Here is a 20,294-nt window from a genome sequence, read left to right on the forward strand (position 1 = left end):
CCCTCGTTCCAGCCAGACCCTCTGATTAGACCTCTTTAAACACACAAGGGCTTGCTGGAGGGATCTGACTCTGTACGAGAGGAGCAGAAGCCCAGATCAGGGTTCAGCTTGGGTGATATGATCAACACTCATGTTCATCTTGTCCTCTGTGTGTTAGATGACCCGTCGGCTGTGTTTTTGCCTCTGGCCACTGAAATCACACTGAACCAGAGCGCGGATCTGTCGACGGCGCCGCTGGACGCAGAGCTGGGCGTCTCTGATTGGCTGCAGTCAGCTGATCAATCCCATCATGCCCTGCAGCAGATGCGCTCCGAGCCACACGCCGAGCCTGAGCTGCGGACGTCAGCGGACCCGCTCTCCATTACCCATGAGTCTCTCTGTGAGGTGACGGACACCAACATGAGCACACTACAGGAAGAAGATCCTCCCGCACAGGAAGTGAAGGAGAGCACACTGACGGAGCTGCTGGAGAGAGCACAGGTGGAGCTGCATCACACACACACACACTGATTCTCTCATCTAAACACAACACTGCTGCTAGTTTTGTGTTGAACTATTGATCTGTGCATGCCCACTGTTTAATATTCCATCAGTCTAGGAGCTGCGTCACAATACAGGAAAAACAGCGGTAGCCTCCGGGTCATGCTGACGTTATCTGAGGAAACACACACATGTAGATGGAGGAGTTTATTGCTGTTAATATCACATCACACAGCTCTTACTGAAGTGAAAGAACAGTGATGTACTTCATTACACTCGTCTGTTTATGCAGAGCTGGATGATGAGGATGATGATGATGATGATGATGATGATCACTGCCTGTGTGTTCATGTACATTACAGCTTCACAACACTACATCCCTGTCCGTCTCTTCTGTAATCTATCATACATTACATCCACGACACTACTCGATTGAATTAAATATCTCTCTCTCTCAAGTTAAAGAGATGATTTAATGGCCCGTTTCCACTGACTGGTACAGTACGGGTCACCTTTATCAAGCTTGCATTTCCACTGCCTAAAGCAGGGGTCACCAATCTCGGTCCTGGAGGGCCGGGGTCCCTGCAGGGTTTAGCTCCAACTTGCCTCAACACACCTGCCTGGATGTTTCAAGTATACCTAGTAAAACCTTGATTAGCCTGTTCAGGTGTGTTTGATTAGGGTTGGAGCTAAAATCTGCAGGACACCGGACCTCCAGGAACAAGTTTGGTGACCCCTGGCCTAAAGGGTCCCCTTTTGGTGGCCGTGGTGTACGACAGAGAGTTTCAGATGACGTCATTTTTACTGGGGGAGGTGTTCACATATTATATGAGAAGCACTTCACACACAACAGACGCTTTACACACATAAACACTTGTGTAATAATGTTCATTACTAACCTTTCTATGCACATGAGTTGATTATAACTGCAGATCAGTGATAATGTGAAATAGCCCACTATAACGTCTGTAATTATATTAAGTAAATAAATATATGAACATATACAGACCCTTACAGTCCCCGATATGATAACAATTACAGATAAACTACACACAGCAGACATTTAGTCCTTATTTGGGTTCAAAAACAACAGGAAATATAATATAGCCCACAGTCAGAGCAGAGCTGTCATCTGTGTGTGTAATCTTCAGCAGCACATGGAGCCTCTGTTATGATTCACACGGGGCTTCAGCATCAACGCTTGGCCGAGGGCGTGTGTGTTGGGGCTGACGCGATCGTCATAACAGCGTCAGCCAATGAAATTAGTCAGCCATCGACTACTGTCTGAGCTGGTGAATTTGCATAAAACAATCTGATTGGCTGAGACGTCCGTCGGCGCTTGAAAAGTTGAGAATTTCCCTTCTGCAGCGAGCAACACCACTGAAGCGATGCCGACGGATCCACAATGCAGTTCGGCAACGCCTGATGAAGTGTTGAAGCTGACGCCCCGTGTGAATCTGTCATTCCCAGTTCATAATAGTCCAGAAGGTGATGATGATGATAGCTAATGGAGCTTCCTCTGTTTTCATTCTCCTGCTTCTGTGAGTGACGGATCTCTGTACACCAGTAGTGTTCAGCTGCACGTCTAACTCTGGGCCTGTTGGTACCCTTTCAAAAGGGTGACCAAAAAGTGGTAGGGTATGGTTTGCTTTTAGGTACCCTTTGACAGTGGAAACGGGCCATAAAAGCGTACAGAACCATACTGTACCATACCACTCAGTGGAAACAAGAGGAACCAACCCGGGTAAAATATAGTTCCTGACCAATAAAGCTTGATTATTTACGTGTTTATTTCAGAGTGCATCACACTGGGGTGCGTCTCAGTCAGCACCGTTGTTCACTAGTTAGTGAATGATGACCGTGATGAACGAGAGCTGTGGTTCTGTTAGGAGTCTGTAATTTAATTATTTTGAACATGAATAAACAGCTGGATGGGTCTAGAACAACTGAAATATGACATTTACATCAGCTAGTGTGCTGATTGAGACTGTGTGTGTGTGTGTGTGTGTGTGTGCGTGCAAGAGAGAGAAGATCCTGATGAGAAGCCCAGTGTCAGAGCAGAGCTCATTAATATTCATGACCTTTCCAAATATGGTCAATAAGCAGCTTCTGATTGTAGTGGTGACTCCTGTGGTTCTGAATGAGCGTGTAAATGTGTGTAGCTCAGACACACACCTGCTGTGCGGATCTCAGAGAGCAGTTTAACACACGCGCTGATCTGAGATGTGCTGGTACAGAATCTGCCTGCATCATTAACGTGTGTGTGTGTGTGTGCAGGCAGCAGGAGAGCTGAAGGGTATCCTGGAGGAGTCTGTGCTGTCCTTCATCAGTCTGCCGGAGTCTGAGAGCTCTGCTGTAGCTCAGGTGAGTCTCTTACCAAACACACACACACCCAAGAGACGTACGAAATGTGCAAGGGGGCCAAGGACTGACAACCACTAATCATTTAGTGTGTGTGTGTGTGTGTGTGTGTGTTCAGGAGGAAGAGCTGAGCCATGCAGAGGAGCAGCACAGCAGCCAATCAGAGCCGGCGTTCCCTCATGCAGGTTGGTGGACTCTGCTTATGAACTGCTGGACCTGTGTGTGTGTGTGTGTGTGTGTGAATATAACGAGTGTGTGTGTGTGTTGCAGTGATGCTGCTGGAGGCTCAGTGTTCTCCTGTTCAGCGGCAGCGTCGGGACCGTCTGGCTCAGAGATCAGCGCTCAGAGCTGCACAGATCAAACACACACACCGCAGAAACACCACATGTCATAACCCGTCCACAACACACACCCAACCCGCATCAGCCTCAGGTAACGTCCCGCTGACAGCATGATCATAAGTGTGTGTGTGTCTGATCTGAACACACTGCTTTCACACACAGCGGACGGGCTGAAGAGTGTGTGTGAGGTCAGGATCTGCACTGAGGAGCACCGGCGGCGGCAGGAGGCAGAGATGCTGCAGCGCACACACAGGTACAGGAACACACACACACACGAGGGAAACGTGTGTTTATCAGCAGTTTGCAAACGCAGCTACAGATATGAGGCCTGATGATGATGATGATCTGAATCAGCTCTTCTGCTTTATTTTCCTGAGTGTGACTGTCTGGATGTAACCCTTGACCTCGGTCTCCTCTAGCTGCCGTTATCAGTCTCACTGTCCCCCCATTTTCTGTGTAAGCACTACTGTGGAGTTGTGTGTTCTGTGAACACTACACACGTGTGTGTGTGTCTGTGGCGCTCCGACTCAGACTCCACTGTAAGAGCTGCTGCTGCTGAGGAGACACAGGGGAGTGTGAAGAGCTGACGTCAACAGTACACCACTGAACACCAGCATTCCTCAAACTATCATCACAAGAGCTCAATCAGCTCTGAACACGTGGAGGAATGGTGCAGTGTGTGTGTGTGTGTGTGTGTGTGTGGTTTAGCTGTAGAAATAAAAACAAGCTCCTGGTGTTGGGTAAGGCCACAGACATCATTAACCTGACAGGAAAACAACAGAAGTCTGTGTAATGTGCTCACTAAGATGGTGAAACAAACGTGTGTGTGTGTGTGTCAGGTTGTACAGTCAGCTGGAGGAGGTGAAGCAAAGGAAGCAGATGCAGATCCGCCAGCAGTCATACACCAACAACAGAGAGAGAGCCAGAGACTTCCACAGGGTCAGACACACACACACACACACACACACACACAAAATTGTACACACTCACACGTGCACAAACACACTCTTATGTACTCATACACACACTCTTAGACTCACTACACAATCTTGCGCACTTACACACACACACACACACACACACTCTGCTGTGTATATGCTCAGAGCAGCAGAGGAGTGGTGTGTAGTCTTCAGTGTTTCTCTCCTCATGCTGCTCTCTCTCTCTCCTACAGAAGACCCTGGAGAACCTGAGGGCCAGACCCAAGAGCTGATCAGCTGACTGTGTGTGTGTGTGTGTTCACCGCTGCACTCAGGTTTTGTGTATTAATCTCTCTCTGTGTGTGTGTGTGTGCACGCACCAGTGACCCCTCCTCCATCTGTGCTGACCCCTGTGACCTCACTCAGCAGCAGATTGAGGAGCTCCACATGTCTGGCTGCTCCTGGAGGAGTATCTGCCGAGAGATCAGACCCGTCCACGTCTGATCACAGCTGCAGACGGTGCCGTTTCAGCGGCTCATTGCTCGGTGTGTGAGAACAGGTGATGTGTAGTGACGCTTACATGCACTGAACACTACAGATGCAGACAAACATGCCTGATGGGAATCACTTGATTTCAGACACGACCTGAGTTTCTCTGCAGGTTGATTCTTCATGTGATGTTTAATGTTGGTGTTGTACACTGTAGATCACCTGTTTAACTGTGTTTATGTTCAGGTAACTTAATTAAAGGAGTTTATTCTATACATGTTTACCCTCTCATCATCAGATCCTCAACTCTGACTCCAGTTATTAACATTTACCCGTCAAAATGTGCAAACCTGAAGCGTACATGATTAACAAACAACAGAAGCGCGTGAGAGAGACTCATTCTGTCTGTGTGTGTGTGTGTGTGTGTGTGTGTGAGAGAGAGAGAGAGAGAGAGCGAGCGGGAGAGCCTCATTCCTTTGTGTTAGCCTCATTCCTTCTGTGCGTGTGTGTGAGAGCGAGAGAGCCTCATTCCTTTAGTGTGTGTGTGTGTGAGCGAGAGAGCCTCATTCCTGTAGTGTGTTCGTGTTCTGTGAGGCTCCAGGGAGTCTGTGTGTGTGAGGTCTTGTTTTTATATGCCGGTGAGGACTTAAACCTGAACGCATACAGGCTCAGGGGGACTCGTGTCACCGTGGCGACCAGTATTGGGGCGTTCTCCGCGGGTAAACAGGCTCATAAATCAGCCAGCGTGCAGGATTGTAGAAGTGCAGTGTGTGTGTGTGTGTGTGTGTGTGTGTGTGTGTGTGTGTGTGTGTGTGTGTGTGTGTGTGTGTTGGACGAGTATTCAGACCTACACACCGACTGATCAAACTTCATCCGCTTCTGTCGTTATAATCACTCTCCGTCATCGTTCCCGCTAGTGTGTTTTCCTCGATACCGAACTGCAGATTAATAATCACTTCAGCGGAACACTAACGTTAAATACCGAGCATCCCGTGTTTCCTGTGTCGTCATTGTCGGGAGCCTCTGACCAATCAGAGCTGAGCGTGTCTGTGAGCAGAGCGCTGTGATTGGCTGCTGGTGAGTGTCAGCTGAGTGCAGCGTTCAGCGGGGCTCGGTGTGGACGCGCTCGCCGGTTTTGAACCGAACACTCACTCCGGCATTCAGGTGAGTTCCCGCAGCACCGAACACACCGTTAAATAGCACCGTTCACCGTCTGAAGGCGCAGAGGGTCACTAACAGCGCTGTAAACCGAGCTGATCGCGGTGTCCGGATGAGTGAGCTCCCCAGTCTTGTGTGTCTGATGCTCTCCGGTATGTATGTATGTGTGTGTGTGCAGGCTCCCGATGCTGACCGAGGCTCAGACCCGGGATCTGCTGCGGCGGGCGGACGCGGTGTGCTTTGATGTGGACAGCACCGTGATCCGGGAGGAGGGCATCGACGAGCTCGCCAAATTCTGCGGAGTCGGGGACGCGGTCACGGAGATGTCAGTAACACACACACACACATTAGCGATGAAGCGTGTGAAAGTATGTGTAGACTGTTCAAACCGCGCCTCTACCTGTTTTCATTGTAGAAAAGTGAAGCTAGGAAACTTTAGCCGGAGTGCGATTTGATTGGCTCACGTGCCACTCATTTACATGTGAAGGGCGGGGTTATGGCTGTCAGGACTGAACGTGAAGTCTAGAAGGGATACAGCTGTGGATACGCACAGTACAGCATAGTTATTTACGACACTACCACAACAATGACTGCATGTTACTGAGAGAGTTGGGGCGGGTCTTAAAGTCCCCATGAAATCAAGACTAACCATAAAGATTTAGATTTCGTTAGCTCACATTGCTAGATTAGTGCTGAACAGTTCATGTGTGTGTGTCATGAGAAAATAAAGAGTTTTATCTTGTAATCTGAAATTGACATCTGCAAATGCACTTCCTGTTTGTGTTCAGTTAAGTTCTCAGATTAGGCCAATCTGAGGAATTAGGCGGGGCTAACATACTTGACCACGCCCCTCCAGCTGTCAGTTTTGACCGCATCAAACAGAAAGTATGAGCAGGAGGAGGAGCCTGTTAGGCTGTAATAACTCTCCTTAAACCCTTTCCCCAGCTTACTCAATGACACGCCTACTTTACTACATCCAATCAGCTCGCAGTAGAGAAACAAGCCCCGCCCACTGTTTACTCATTTAATATTCCATTTCTCTGGGAACTGCGTCACAACACGGTGTTATATAATGTTTACAGCTTCTGCTTCATGCAGACTTTAATAAAGCGCAGTTTAATGGGAAATGTAGTTAATAACATCAGTAATACTCTGTATAATTACTGTTGTACATTACTGTGAGGGGTGGGGCAAAAACAGCTCATTTAATAACATTTTTAAATAATTGTTAACTTCTGGCCTCAGCTGTAGCCCTTCTATCAACAACCTGACGTGAAGAAGGTCGACAAGCCCGTCAGCCAATCAAATGGCTGCATTTTATACTGCGGCAAAAATACACACTTCTCAACTGAGGGAAACTTGGTTTTATATTCCCATATTGCTTCATTTTTGAACAGTGAATATAGTTTAGCGCTACTTTATTGAATATTGGCATGTAAGTTTGCTTCAAACCAACATCAGCACCATCTCATGGACTCATTACAATGATAACCTTCCAGTAAAAGCTTAATGGGAAATGCAGTGCTGCATGTCCAGTCTGAGACTCACTCTATATCATATAACCATCAGGCAGTGAACAGCACTCATTTAGGAAGAAATCAGATCTCAAACGAGGCGATTTTATAATGGAAAGACAGATCACCAGAAGAGGCAGGCTGGCTGAAATCAAAAGTCAGCGTGTTTATAGCCTATTGACCTAATTCAGATGAGGTTTAACACACTTTATTTAACACATTTATTGCAAAGAAGTCTCTATATCTGCTGTGTTTACTCTAATGACTGAGAGCTGAGGGGAACTGAGCTTGAGCCCTCTCAGCCACCGTATGTGTTTATACATGTGACACACTGGCATCTGCAAACCTTCAGACATCATGAAGGATGTGATAATGGCAGTGCACACACACACACACACACACACACACACACACACATACCAGATTAAAACACTCCTCCACAAGGTCAGACTGAATGTAAAGACTTGAGTCCTGGTCGGTCTAGTGTCCAGCAGCAGTAGTAAGTGTGTGTGTGTGTGTGTTTTTCAGGACCCGTAAGGCGATGGGCGGCTCCATGTCATTTCAGACGGCACTCAGTGAGCGTCTGTCCATCATCAAGTGCTCAAGGGAACAAGTCAACAAGCTGATCACAGACCACCCTCCTCAGCTGACACCTGGCATCAGGTCTGACCCCAGATTCATTTACAACACACGCACACACACACCATGTACAACTGTACTCCTGCTCTGGGAAAACACCCTGAATTAATTATTAACAGTAGATGATCAGCACTACATTAATGGAGAGTGTCACATAATTGTGAAGGAAATCCTAATTCCCTATAGGCGGCATGTATGCCCTATACGTTAAACCCGATTTCCTATAGGCGTCATTTATACCCTATAGGTTAAACACGATTCCCTATAGGCGTCATTTATACCCTATAGGTTAAACACGATTCCCTATAGGCGTCATTTATACCCTATAGGTTAAACACGATTCCCTATAGGCGGCATTTATACCCTATAGGTTAAACACGATTCCCTATAGGCGTCATTTATACCCTATAGGTTAAACACGATTCCCTATAGGCGGCATTTATACCCTATAGGTTAAACACGATTTCCTATAGGCGTCATTTATACCCTATAGGTTAAACACGATTCCCTATAGGCGTCATTTATACCCTATAGGTTAAACACGATTCCCTATAGGCAGCATTTATACCCTATAGGTTAAACCCGATTTCCTATAGGCGGCATTTATACCCTATAGGTTAAACCCGATTTCCTATAGGCGGCATTTATACCCTATAGGTTAAACCCGATTTCCTATAGGCGTCATTTATACCCTATAGGTTAAACACGATTCCCTATAGGCGGCATTTATACCCTATAGGTTAAACCCGATTTCCTATAGGCGGCATTTATACCCTATAGGTTAAACCCGATTTCCTATAGGCGTCATTTATACCCTATAGGTTAAACACGATTCCCTATAGGCGTCATTTATACCCTATAGGTTAAACACGATTCCCTATAGGCGTCATTTATACCCTATAGGTTAAACACGATTCCCTATAGGCGGCATTTATACCCTATAGGTTAAACACGATTCCCTATAGGCGGCATTTATACCCTATAGGTTAAACACGATTCCCTATAGGCGTCATTTATACCCTATAGGTTAAACACGATTCCCTATAGGCGGCATTTATACCCTATAGGTTAAACCCGATTTCCTATAGGCGTCATTTATACCCTATAGGTTAAACCCGATTTCCTATAGGCATCATTTATACCCTATAGGTTAAACACGATTCCCTACAGGCGTCATTTATACCCTATAGGTTAAACCCGATTTCCTATAGGCGTCATTTATACCCTATAGGTTAAACACGATTCCCTATAGGCATCATTTATACCCTATAGGTTAAACACGATTTCCTATAGGCGTCATTTATACCCTATAGGTTAAACACGATTTCCTATAGGCGTCATTTATACCCTATAGGTTAAACCCGATTTCCTATAGGCGTCATTTATACCCTATAGGTTAAACCCGATTTCCTATAGGCATCATTTATACCCTATAGGTTAAACACGATTTCCTATAGGTGGCATGTATACCCTATACACTAAACTGGACTCCCTATAGGCATAATTTATACCTTATATGCTAAACTTGATTTCCTGTATGTGGTGTTTATGCCCTATACGCTAAACCCGATTCCCTATAGGCAGCATGTATGCCCTATACGCTAAACCCGATTCCCTATAGGCAGCATGTATGCCCTATACGCTAAACTCAATGCCCTATAGGCAGCATTTATGCCCTATACGCTAAACCCAATTCACTACAGGCACCATTTATACCCTATATACTTAACTGGATTCCCTATAGGTGGCGTTTATACCTTATACAGTAAACCCGATTTTCTATAGGCAGCATGTCTACCTTTATACACTAAACCTGATTCCCTGTAGGCGGCATTTATACCCTATACACGGCATGTCTACCCTATACGCTAAAACTGATTCCTTGTAGGTGACATTTATACTCTAAATGCTAAGCTCGATTCCCCATAGGCGGCGCATATATATATATATATATATATATATATATATATATATATATATATATATATATATATATATATATATATATATACCCTATATGCTAAACCAGATTCCCTATACGGCATTTATACCCTATATGCTAAACCAGATTCCCTATACGGCATTTATACCCTATACGCTAAACCCGATTTCCTGTATGCGGTATTTATACCCTAAACGCTAACCTCGATTCCCTATAGGCGGCATTTATACCCTATACATTAAACCCGATTTCATATTGTTGGCATGTCTACCCTATGTGCTTAACCAGATTCCCTGTAGATGCCATTTATACCTTGTAAAAAAGTTTTTCAGTTTACAGTGTGTATGTATATATATACACACACGTGTACTATGTATAGTATAGTACAGATGCAGTAAGTATAGTGTGCTGATGTAGTGTGCTCTACATAGGGAGCTGGTCCAGAAGCTGCAGCAGCGCGGTGTGCAGGTGTTCCTGGTGTCCGGGGGTTTCCGCTGTATCGTGGAGCATGTGGCGTCTCAGCTCTGCATCCCGCTGCAGCACGTCTTCGCCAACAGACTCAAGTTCTACTTCAATGGTGAGAGCCGCTCTGATGCTGCTGCTGTGGTGGCGCTGGAGGGTTCGAGTCTGACTGCCGCTGTGTGTGTGTGTGTGTGTGTCAGGAGAGTACGCAGGCTTCGATGAGTCCCAGCCCACGGCTCAGAGCGGAGGGAAGGGCCGAGTGATCAGCATGCTGAAGGAGCAGCACGGCTTCCAGAACATCCTGATGATTGGAGACGGAGCCACGGACCTGGAGGCCTGCCCACCGGCTGTGAGTCAATATGTGCACTCACACTATACAGACAGAGCTCTGTCATGCAGAAATCACTGTTACCATCTCCATCATGAGACATGGATAAAAATACAGCGTTTCATACTCGTGTGTGTGTGTGTGTGTGTGTGTGTGTGTGTGTGTGTTTCAGAGCGCCTTCATCGGGTTTGGAGGGAATGTGCTGCGTCCACAGGTGAAGGAGAAGAGCTCATGGTACGTCAGCAGCTTCTCTGAGCTCAGTAAAGAACTGGACAAGATCTGAACACACACACACACACCGTGCCTTTACTAGCCTCAATAACACACACTTTTAATCCTCATGTGTTTTAGAGTTTGTTACAGGGTGATGTCCGAGTACTGTATGTTTAATAAGCTGACTCCAGCACACTGAGCTGATTTTACTATAGAGAAGATGATTTATTGATTAACAGATGAGCGATTGAGCATGCGGCCGTCACACACACAGAACACATCCTCAATCAGAGCAGAATCATATCAAACGCACATCTATGTAGAAACACAATCCAAATCAAATACAGTAACTCAGACGTCTGCACACAGCCTGACCGAAGCATTGATCAATCTGCTGCTGCTGCTGTCCCGCTCCTCATCTGTGTGGGCTTTACATGTACAGCTAATAAATATGCAATAAATACAGACCGATGGCTGCTGGCTGTGTTCTGGAGATCTGCAGAGCGCTCCATCATGTTCAACTTAACTCTATATGACAGATGTGTGTGTGTGTGTGTGTGTGTGTGTGTGTTGATCCGGATGATCTCGGCAGTAGAGGGTCTGCTGTCTGTCTTCATCTGATGGGGACTCAGCAGCAGTGTGTGTGTGTGTGTGTGTGTGTTACTTCAGTGGAGAGTTCTTCAGCGGGATCATGATCCTGGACTCCATGTGTTGAATCAGCGGCACTGCACACAACAACAGTTACACCAATCAGACGCTTGTGTGTGTGTGTGTGTGTGTGTGTGTGTGTGTATGTTTGAGAATATGTGTGACATCTCTGAGTGATTGAACACATCCGGCCGGGGTTCATCTGACAGTGTCATTTTGGGTGACTCTAACTGCAGTTCGGCAGTGTCACCATCACTCATGAACATTTTATTCATGCCCCCCATGACAAACTGGGCTATTAGACTCAAATAAGGAGGAAGAACTGATGAGAGTGTGATGGAGTTTAATAACGCACGCCGAATGGAAAGAAGAAACTTCAGCATTTCACGATGTGTGTGTGTGTGTGGTCCTTCACTGACAGTCGTGTGTGTGGATCTTGTGGGAAAATATGGCGAAATGTCCTACACTCTGGAGAAAGAGAACCCACTCATGCTTCAGACGGGCTCGTAAACAACAACAGGACACGGCAGATTCTGCTCCTCTTGTCTTTGTGGCTGTTTAGGTTTGTCTGAGCTCGGGTCGACTGTGGCTTGTTATTATATGTATATATTATTACGCTGTAATGTCTCAGCTGTGTGTTTAATAATGGAGCTTCCTCTGTTTTCATTCTCCTGCTTCTGTGAGTGACGGATCTCTGTACACCAGTAGTGTTCAGCTGTAGATACCAATAGTGTTCAGCTGCTAGGTACCTTTTGACAGTGGAAACGTCCATAGACGCGTACCGAACCAGACCACTGAGAGGAAACAGGCCATAACAGCTGATCATAAGAGCTCTTGTCTCCATTCCTGTACTTGGTCTGTTCACAGGGTTTCATTATTGTTTACATGTGCTCACGTGTTCCCAACATAAACAGAATCCATCCTGCTAACACACACACACACACGCGCCATATCCCATCTGTGCACATGACTGGAGAAGAAAATCAGATTGGGGTCACATGAGCCGCAGAGTCACCGGCAACTGAATAAACGCAGACGTACACATCACATCAGGGATAAAGCAGATCCAGGAGGATGTTATCTCTGAATAGACCTGACAGCTTCACCATTAGATAAGTGTTCTGCTAGTGCAGTTTAAGGCCTGGTGGTGGAGGCTTCTGATTGGCTGTCAGTGTAATGTATGTAGCAGCAGTAGCTGTGTTTACCAGTGTAATAGACGACTTCATCCCAACCCTCGTGCTGCCAGGCGGCGTTCCTCGTGTCCTCTCTGGACTGCAGGTCCTTATACGCTGAAACACACACACACGCGTATACAGTAAAAACACAGTATTAGAAGCCCGTCCCCACACCTGTGGATGACTATTGCTCTCAAACACACCTCCTTACATGTGATTGAGAGATTTGAACAAGCCCTGTCCTTATAAACCACCATAATAGAGTACAACTAAAGCCATACATATGAGATTATACTGAAGAACTGTCCTTGTAAACCACCAGCACACACACACACACACACACACACTCTTACCCCACAGATGATGGACCATGTAGAGGCTGCCGATCTGAGAGAAGAATCCACCGACGGCCTCACGGTTGTGCTGCCGGTAACCGATCGCTCTCGCCCTGATGGACACACACAATTACACATCCCTCCAAGACAACACACACAGCTGAGTTCCCAGCAGCAGCGTGATCAACGCGCCCTCTAACCCGCTCATACAGCTGATATTATTGCGGTTTCCTCCTCAGATGTTTGGTTCCTGACCGCTCAAAACTCTACATCCAGAGAAAGTCTGTTCAGCAGAGGAACAAACGAAGCTCTTAACGCATATTGCTCAGAAACCAGTGGACTATTGATAGATTTAAGGGGAGATATTAAAGAAACGCCTCCTGGAACACCACCTGCATGTCTCCAGCTATTCCTGAGCAGAGGGTTGTTCAGAATCTGAGGAACGCTGTTGAGAGTAACTCAGAAGATCAAATGAACAGAACTTTAACTTTTCAATACTAAGCCGATCAGATCCACCCACTCATAGATCTGCACCGTCCAGAAACCAGAGAGACATCTGCAGATCAGTTAATGAGCATAAAACTGAATCAACACACTTATAAAGGCAAGTAAACAGACTCAACTGGTAAATCAGTGGCGCCTCATCTTTAATAATCAATGATCTGGGGGATAATAAACTCAATTAGAGTCATGAAGACGCATCAGTGCTCATTGTGTTGAGTGTATGGCCTTGATCAGCTTCTCTTCCCTCCATCATGGTAAAATCATTCATTAATGTTCCTTTACCATCATGAGAAAGCTCTACAGCAGAACATCAACAGCATTAAAGCATGAGATGATGCTTAAACAAATCCCCCATTCCTGAAGGAAGTCTCGAGATGAACCGTCTGCTGATATTAAACAGGCCGAGCGCATGCTGAAGAGTTGTGTGTGTGTGTGTGTGTGTTTGACGCAGTGTGTTGTTCAGACTGCAGAGGTGAGTCGCTCTTGTGTTCTTACCAGTAGTTTCCCCATTCGATCATGGTGCCGGGCTGCAGAAAACAGCACAAACACAGCAGTGAATATCAGAGGAGGAGCTGAGAGACACACACACACACACACACACACACACACACCTAACTGCAGAGCTATTCTGCTCCTTTACACAAGCTGTAAATGCGTCTCTGCTGTCAGTGTTGCCAGATTGGGCGGTTTTGAACACAATTGTGCGGGTGTAAAATAACAGGCGGGTAGAGGAAAATTGGGCGGTTTTGTGGTGTTTTGGTGACTGTCGCTTTAAATGCAAATGAGATTGTGTTCTTTACAGAAGAGGGCGGAGCTACAGATGCTTGTGCATCACCATAGCGACAGATGTAAAACATGATCTGTGTGGTACTTTGAGCTCCGACTGAAACACACACACTCCTGAGACACATCTACAGTGTGTGTAAAGAGGCAGAAGAGGACACACACACTGCATATATGAGCATTAGCCCCCGCAGGGATGTTGTGCGTGCGTGCGTGTGTGTTTTCAGCGCGTCACACACTCACTCTGAGCTGGTAAGAGCGCAGCTCGTATATGTTGGGTCCGTCTCGTGGCACAGGCTCGTTCCAGAAGCTGAACTCTAGCAGGAGCTGATTACGGCGGGACAGCAGCATCTTCCCTCGCTCACTGCGGTACTCCAGAAACTCCTGCACACACACACACACGCGCACACACACACACACACGCGCACACACACATCATATATACTGCACTACTGTGTCTGAGCGCACAGGACACACACACTACATCAGCATATGATCTGCACTGCATGTGTCAGTCATGGGTCGGTCCACAGGGAATCTGTCAGTGAGTCTTTACTTCAGTAAACGAGTGTACGTCTGTATTATTCAGTGTTTAAATCATTTCAGTAATGTTGACCTGATATATTTACAGCACAGTGTGTGACGTCATATGATATGAGACTCACTTCCTTTACCTAATAATGGATCTAATTAGATTTATTGAGATATATTGTTAGTGGTTGGATGTGTTTTGGCTGAATTGCGTACAGCTTTACATGAACATAAGACAATTAATTAAGACCCGTTTAAAACGAGACCTACAACACAACATTTTAGTGGATTTAAGACCCCTGCAGATACCCTGCTCCTGTACCTCAGGAGATATGTACGTCTGTGTGTAAAACACCGAGCATCAGTAGAGCGGTTTATCAGTAGAGCAGGTTATAGAGTCGCACACTGACAGAAGCACCACGGCTAGAACATCCACATATCAGACGGAGAAACATCAGAGCATTTCTGTCTGTGGTGGTGTAGCTGTAGAGGTGTGGTAGTAGTGTAGCAGCAGTAGAGCATGTGTGTTGTGGCAATGTAGTGGTGTAGATGTAGTAGTTGTGTTGTAGTAGTGCTGTAGTGTAGTGGTAGTGTAATATTGTAATGTAGTGGTGTAGCTACAATAGTGCATGTGTGTTGTGGTAATGTAGTGGTGTAGCTTTAGTAGTGTAGATGTAGTAGTGCTGTAGTGTAGTGGTGTAGTTGTAGGTGTTGTAGTAGTGCTGTAGTGTAGTGCTGTAGTGTAGTGGTAGTGTAGTGGTGTAGATGTAGGTGTTGTAGTAGTGCTGTATCACCTTGTTATTCTTGAGTTTACTCATGACTTCTGTGAGGGCTGGATATCCTCCTCTGTACCTCCACAAGTGCACTACAGAGTCAACAGCACACGTTAGGGTTGCGAGCGTGACGTACAAATTGCAGATATCTCTACTGCAGGTGTGTGTGTGTGTGTGTCCTACCGGCCTGATCCTGCTCCCCGTACCAGGTGTTCCAGGTGCCCACCAGCTCACACGGGTAATTCTTGTCAATGTGGATGTTGGTCAACACGTTCTCACTGCAGAGAGAGGAGAGGGGAAGCTGCAGATTACCACGGTAAAGAACTGGGGTCAATGACGGCTGTACTGTGATGACGATCCTCTCAGAGCCTGCAGCACAAACACCACTGGAGGACTGCAGATATACAGTACACACACACACACACACACACACACACACACACACACACTCTGCAACATACACTCGTGTGTTTTGAACACCTCTTCAACTGAGAAGCATTTTCTAGGCTAGCTCAACATATCGTCTTGTTTTCAGAAATAATGAGGTAAATGTGGAGTTTGTCCTTAATCAGGGGTGTCCAAACTCTGTTCTGGTGGCCCGTGTCCTTCATAGTTTAGCTCCAGCTTGCTTCACCACACCTGCCAGGGAGTTTTCAGCAGATCCAGTAAGAGCTTGATCAGCTGCTTCAGGTGTGTTTGATTAGGGTTGAAGCTAAACTCTCCAGGACACCGGCCCTCCAGGACTGAGTTTGGACACCCCTGCCTTAAAACAAGCAGAATATGGGCTGAGCTACAGCATCTGGACTTTATAATGCATGTAGTAGTTTAGGAGACGACAGGTTATGTTCAGATGTAAATAAAAGCTGAGAATGAACACTCTTGTAGATCATCTTAACATCTTTAGGAACAGGCCTGGGTCATTTACAGTCCAAAAGAAAACTTGCAGGTTGACTGAGAGTCACTTTAGGGTGCGGTTCAGTTGGTTGGCTCTGGCCCGGTTGGATGAGGTGTGTCAGAGTGCGGTTCGGTTGGGCTTTGGTGCGGTATGCTTGTAGTGTGAGTGTAAAGTGCACCTGAGCCCGAAACTGAAGACGAGACGTGACTTTAAGGGACTGTTTAATCTGGATTTATTAATCATTCTGACTGTTGAATGAACACGAGCTGTCAGAGTTTATTAAACACTCAAACCCCTCACTGCACCACAGCTGCACCTGCTGCAGACCTCCCAATACCTGCAGCACCAGGACTTCATCAACATTTGAGCGTCAGCAGTGCTGGATCTGTTCAGCTGAAGATCTGACTGTGTCACTGCACTGCTGTACTGTTAAACTGAACAGAGCATCATCCATGACGAAAGCAGGCTCAGCTTCAGAAGGCAAACGGCAGTATGAGTGCGGGCCGAGGGGGAGAGGGACAATCACGCTTTGGCACGGTTCAAGACAACAGTACCTAGTGAGAGTACACCCTTAGTCAGAAATTGCCAGGGGTATGAATCATTTCGACCATGACTGACTGTGTATATATATATATATATATATATATATATATATATATATATATATATATATAATATAAATACAGGCTGTTTTTGATTTGATAATTTTAACAAAGATATACAAACCAGTCCAGTTAGACTGATTCATACACATTTTAAAAACTGCAGAGGATAAAATACACAAAAGAGCCACAGGCTTATTTCCATTGTGGTCCTCGATATTCTCAAAAAATGAATGAGCAAATCATAAATGGAGAGCAAACATGATCAGCTCAGCAACTTCAGCTGTAAAACAGACACTTTTTAATTTCCCTTCTAAAATCTCTCCAATTGAATCTGTTCAGCAGAGCAGCACACAACAAAGAATTTCCACCAGATTCACTCTTAAATGTATAACACCTCATTCACACGGGGCGTCAGCGTCAACACTTCCTATTCACTCTGAATGGGTGATGTCAGGTGTTGCCGAACTGCATTGTGGATCCGTCAGCGCCGCTTCAGAGGTGTTGCTCGCTGCTGAAGTTGGGACTTGCTCAACTTTTCAAGCGCAGACGGAAGCGTCAGCCAATCAGATCACGGTATGCAAATACACCAGCTATGACAGTGGCCTATTGCTGACTAATTTCATTGGCTGACGCTGCTATGATGATCACCTCAGCCCCAACCTCAGACACGCCCTCTGTCAGGCGTTGATGCTGAAGCCTCGTGTGAATGGGGCGTAAGGATGAATATCCCCGCTACACGCTCTGGTAGAACGACAGTGTCCCTCGCTAACTAAAACATATAATAATTAAGAAAATAGTATGAGACCCTTTTCTCTAAAATCTTAAACACCATCACTAATTTAGAGGAACTTTCATAACAATTCCACACTACTTATTTTGGGCCGTCTGCAGTGTATATTTCATTTGATCAGATCTACCTCTGCAGCGTAGTCAAAGTATAGCTGCACTAATGCACCAGCTAATATTTCTAAAGTTTGGGTATCTAGGAGCTCTGCCTGCCTAGCTAAAGACTTCATTTAACCACAGGAGCAAAAACTAATACCAGGACTGCTGAAAGTCTGAAAGGACTCCAACATTCTTCAGAACATCTTCTTTTGTGTGCTGCAGAGTAGTGAACTCCCCCTTCATTATCAGTCTGAGCACTCCTGATTCTCCTTTATGTTGAGCTCTGCTGATCTGAGGTCTGTTTGTTCTGATTAATCAGTGTTGTGTCAGCAGTAACGGCCTGAGGAATGAGCTTCAGTGACTCCTGCAGCGCCGCTGACACTCACAGACAGGAATAGAAAGCAGGACATTTGCTGTGAACTTCAGCTCAGAGTGTGTGTGTGTGTGTGTGTGTGAGGAGTCTCAGAAACAGTGCTGCAACACACACTGCATGTTCAACTCACCAGAGCTTGTTGTAGGCCTCCAGACACTCTGGCTTCACATTGTGAACTGAAACACACACACACACACACACACACATCAGAATCAGTGTATAATCAGAGACGCAGAGCTTGCGCTGACACTCACACTGTATTTTGTAGAGGTTGTTGTCCTCCTTCTTGGCCAGCAGATGTGAGTGAGCGTCTTTCCGGGGGTCCACCTTCCGCACAAACAGAGACTTAAACCAGCTGTCCTCTCGCTGGCGGTTATGGGACGCTGACAGACTCCTGAGGCACACAGCATACACACATTTACTACACACACACTGAGGTGAAGCTGGCTCTATATTCACCTTAATACACTCATTTCAGAAGTGTTCTGTGCTGATTCTACACTAATCACATGAGCAGCCGAGGACGATCCAACACTGCTCACAGTCGGTGAAACAGTGCTGATGCTGTTCTGAAGTGAACTATACAGTGTAAACAATACCAGAGGTGTTCATATATGAGGTTATGTGCGCTAATAACCCGGCTGTCCCTCAGTCACACACAGCACATTAGCATTGTGTTTAATATGAGCACATGAACACTGATTTATCCAGCAATGCAGCTCTGTGTGTGGTCATTCTGCTGCTTTACAGTGATGATGATGATGATGATGGTGGTGGTGTGTTTGTGATATTGTGACGTCATCATAAGTTGTTCATAACTGAATGATGACCTTGAGTCGCAGATTCGCTGTTAGCACACACACTCTGTCGGTCACTCACACAGCAGTAAACACACACATACACGTGAAAACACTGATTAGTGGAGTTAAACAGTAGCTAGCGGTGCTAATCAGATCTGAGGTGAGCTGCTAGTGTTATCAGGCTGTTCTCCGTCAGCACACTGGTTTATCGGTGGCTCGCGTGTTGCTAAAGTGCAAAGCTAACGCTAGCAGTTTTACAGCGGTTAATGCAGATAAAGAGGCCGACCTGATAACGGTAGTCGCGTGCCCTTTGCCCCGGGACGGTCCTGCAGCCCGGTACAGGCCGGAGCAGGAGCTGTGAAGGACTCTGGTCGCCATCTTCCACTGATAGCACACAAACAGCGGCGCGTGCACGGTTAAACCGCTGCAGTTCAACGGCGCCGCCGCTAGAGGCTTGCGGGATCACACAGCACAGCAGATCCAGACCGGGATTGACCATATATGGGTAATGACGAATCTGCGCGCGCAGAATCCGCAGACTTTAGAATCTGTTTATTTACTTATATATGTAGAGCTGAAGCCAGAAATATTCACCCTCCTGTCATTGTTTTTTCTTATCCTTTGTCATCATGGCAAAGATAAAGAATCAGTAATTAGAAATGAGTTATTAAAACTATTATGTTTAGAAATGTGCTGAATCTTCTCTTCGTTAAACAGAAATTGGGGAAAATATACAGTGGGTGGTTAATAAATCTGACTTCAGCTGTATATATATATATATATATATATATATATATATATATATATAGTTTTTATATTTACTTCAGTAATATTACTGACTAATATGCAAATGTTTAGCCTATATATGAAATGTATAGATCCAAACAAGTGGAACTAAATGGATTTGCATTGTAAACCTTAATTTTTTGTTACTGTAGGTTTTTATCTAATATGCTCTCGAAAACATTTCACATAAATCTGCAGTTTTTAAAATGATTATTTCACACAATTCTGAATCTTTAACAGTAGATTCTGAAATATTCAGTGTGTGTTTGTTTAACCTGCTGTGTTTTATTAATATGTACACACCAGTGATGCTCATAAGCTCTGTTTATGACGGGCCAAAAACCAAACTTAAAGGAG

At 45.6% G+C, this 20,294-nt stretch overlaps 3 protein-coding genes across 3 annotated transcripts in view; 2 read left to right on the forward strand and 1 right to left on the reverse strand.

Moving 5' to 3' along the window:
• Nucleotides 1-4,861, forward strand: part of cep295 (centrosomal protein 295) — a 9,855-nt gene extending 4,994 nt beyond the window's left edge. Inside the window, exons 11-17 of the mRNA XM_056474387.1 lie at nt 158-480; nt 2,758-2,844; nt 2,960-3,026; nt 3,112-3,273; nt 3,345-3,435; nt 4,022-4,121; nt 4,354-4,861. Coding sequence (XP_056330362.1) covers nt 158-480; nt 2,758-2,844; nt 2,960-3,026; nt 3,112-3,273; nt 3,345-3,435; nt 4,022-4,121; nt 4,354-4,392 — 869 coding nt within the window. The 3' untranslated portion in view covers nt 4,393-4,861. The remainder of the gene's footprint in view (nt 1-157; nt 481-2,757; nt 2,845-2,959; nt 3,027-3,111; nt 3,274-3,344; nt 3,436-4,021; nt 4,122-4,353) is intronic.
• A 551-nt stretch (nt 4,862-5,412) lies between these two features.
• psph (phosphoserine phosphatase) lies at nt 5,413-11,337 on the forward strand. Its single transcript, XM_056474389.1, has 6 exons — nt 5,413-5,752; nt 5,925-6,071; nt 7,789-7,923; nt 10,273-10,418; nt 10,504-10,652; nt 10,804-11,337. Exons 2-6 carry the CDS (start codon nt 5,932-5,934, stop codon nt 10,912-10,914), a joined length of 681 nt encoding a protein of 226 aa, XP_056330364.1. The 5' UTR covers nt 5,413-5,752; nt 5,925-5,931; the 3' UTR covers nt 10,915-11,337.
• Nucleotides 11,046-19,574, reverse strand: nipsnap2 (nipsnap homolog 2). Its single transcript, XM_056474388.1, has 10 exons — nt 19,438-19,574; nt 18,606-18,745; nt 18,482-18,527; nt 15,777-15,871; nt 15,615-15,685; nt 14,533-14,673; nt 14,002-14,033; nt 13,021-13,115; nt 12,698-12,781; nt 11,046-11,569 (listed from the first exon to the last, which is right to left on the reverse strand). The coding sequence occupies exons 1-10, from the start codon at nt 19,527-19,529 to the stop codon at nt 11,505-11,507; spliced, it is 861 nt and encodes a 286-aa protein (XP_056330363.1). The 5' UTR covers nt 19,530-19,574; the 3' UTR covers nt 11,046-11,504.
• Between the last annotated feature and the right edge of the window lie 720 nt (nt 19,575-20,294).

Source organism: Danio aesculapii, chromosome 15 (assembly GCF_903798145.1).
Source record: "Danio aesculapii chromosome 15, fDanAes4.1, whole genome shotgun sequence".
NCBI classification, from domain to species: Eukaryota; Metazoa; Chordata; class Actinopteri; order Cypriniformes; family Danionidae; genus Danio; species Danio aesculapii.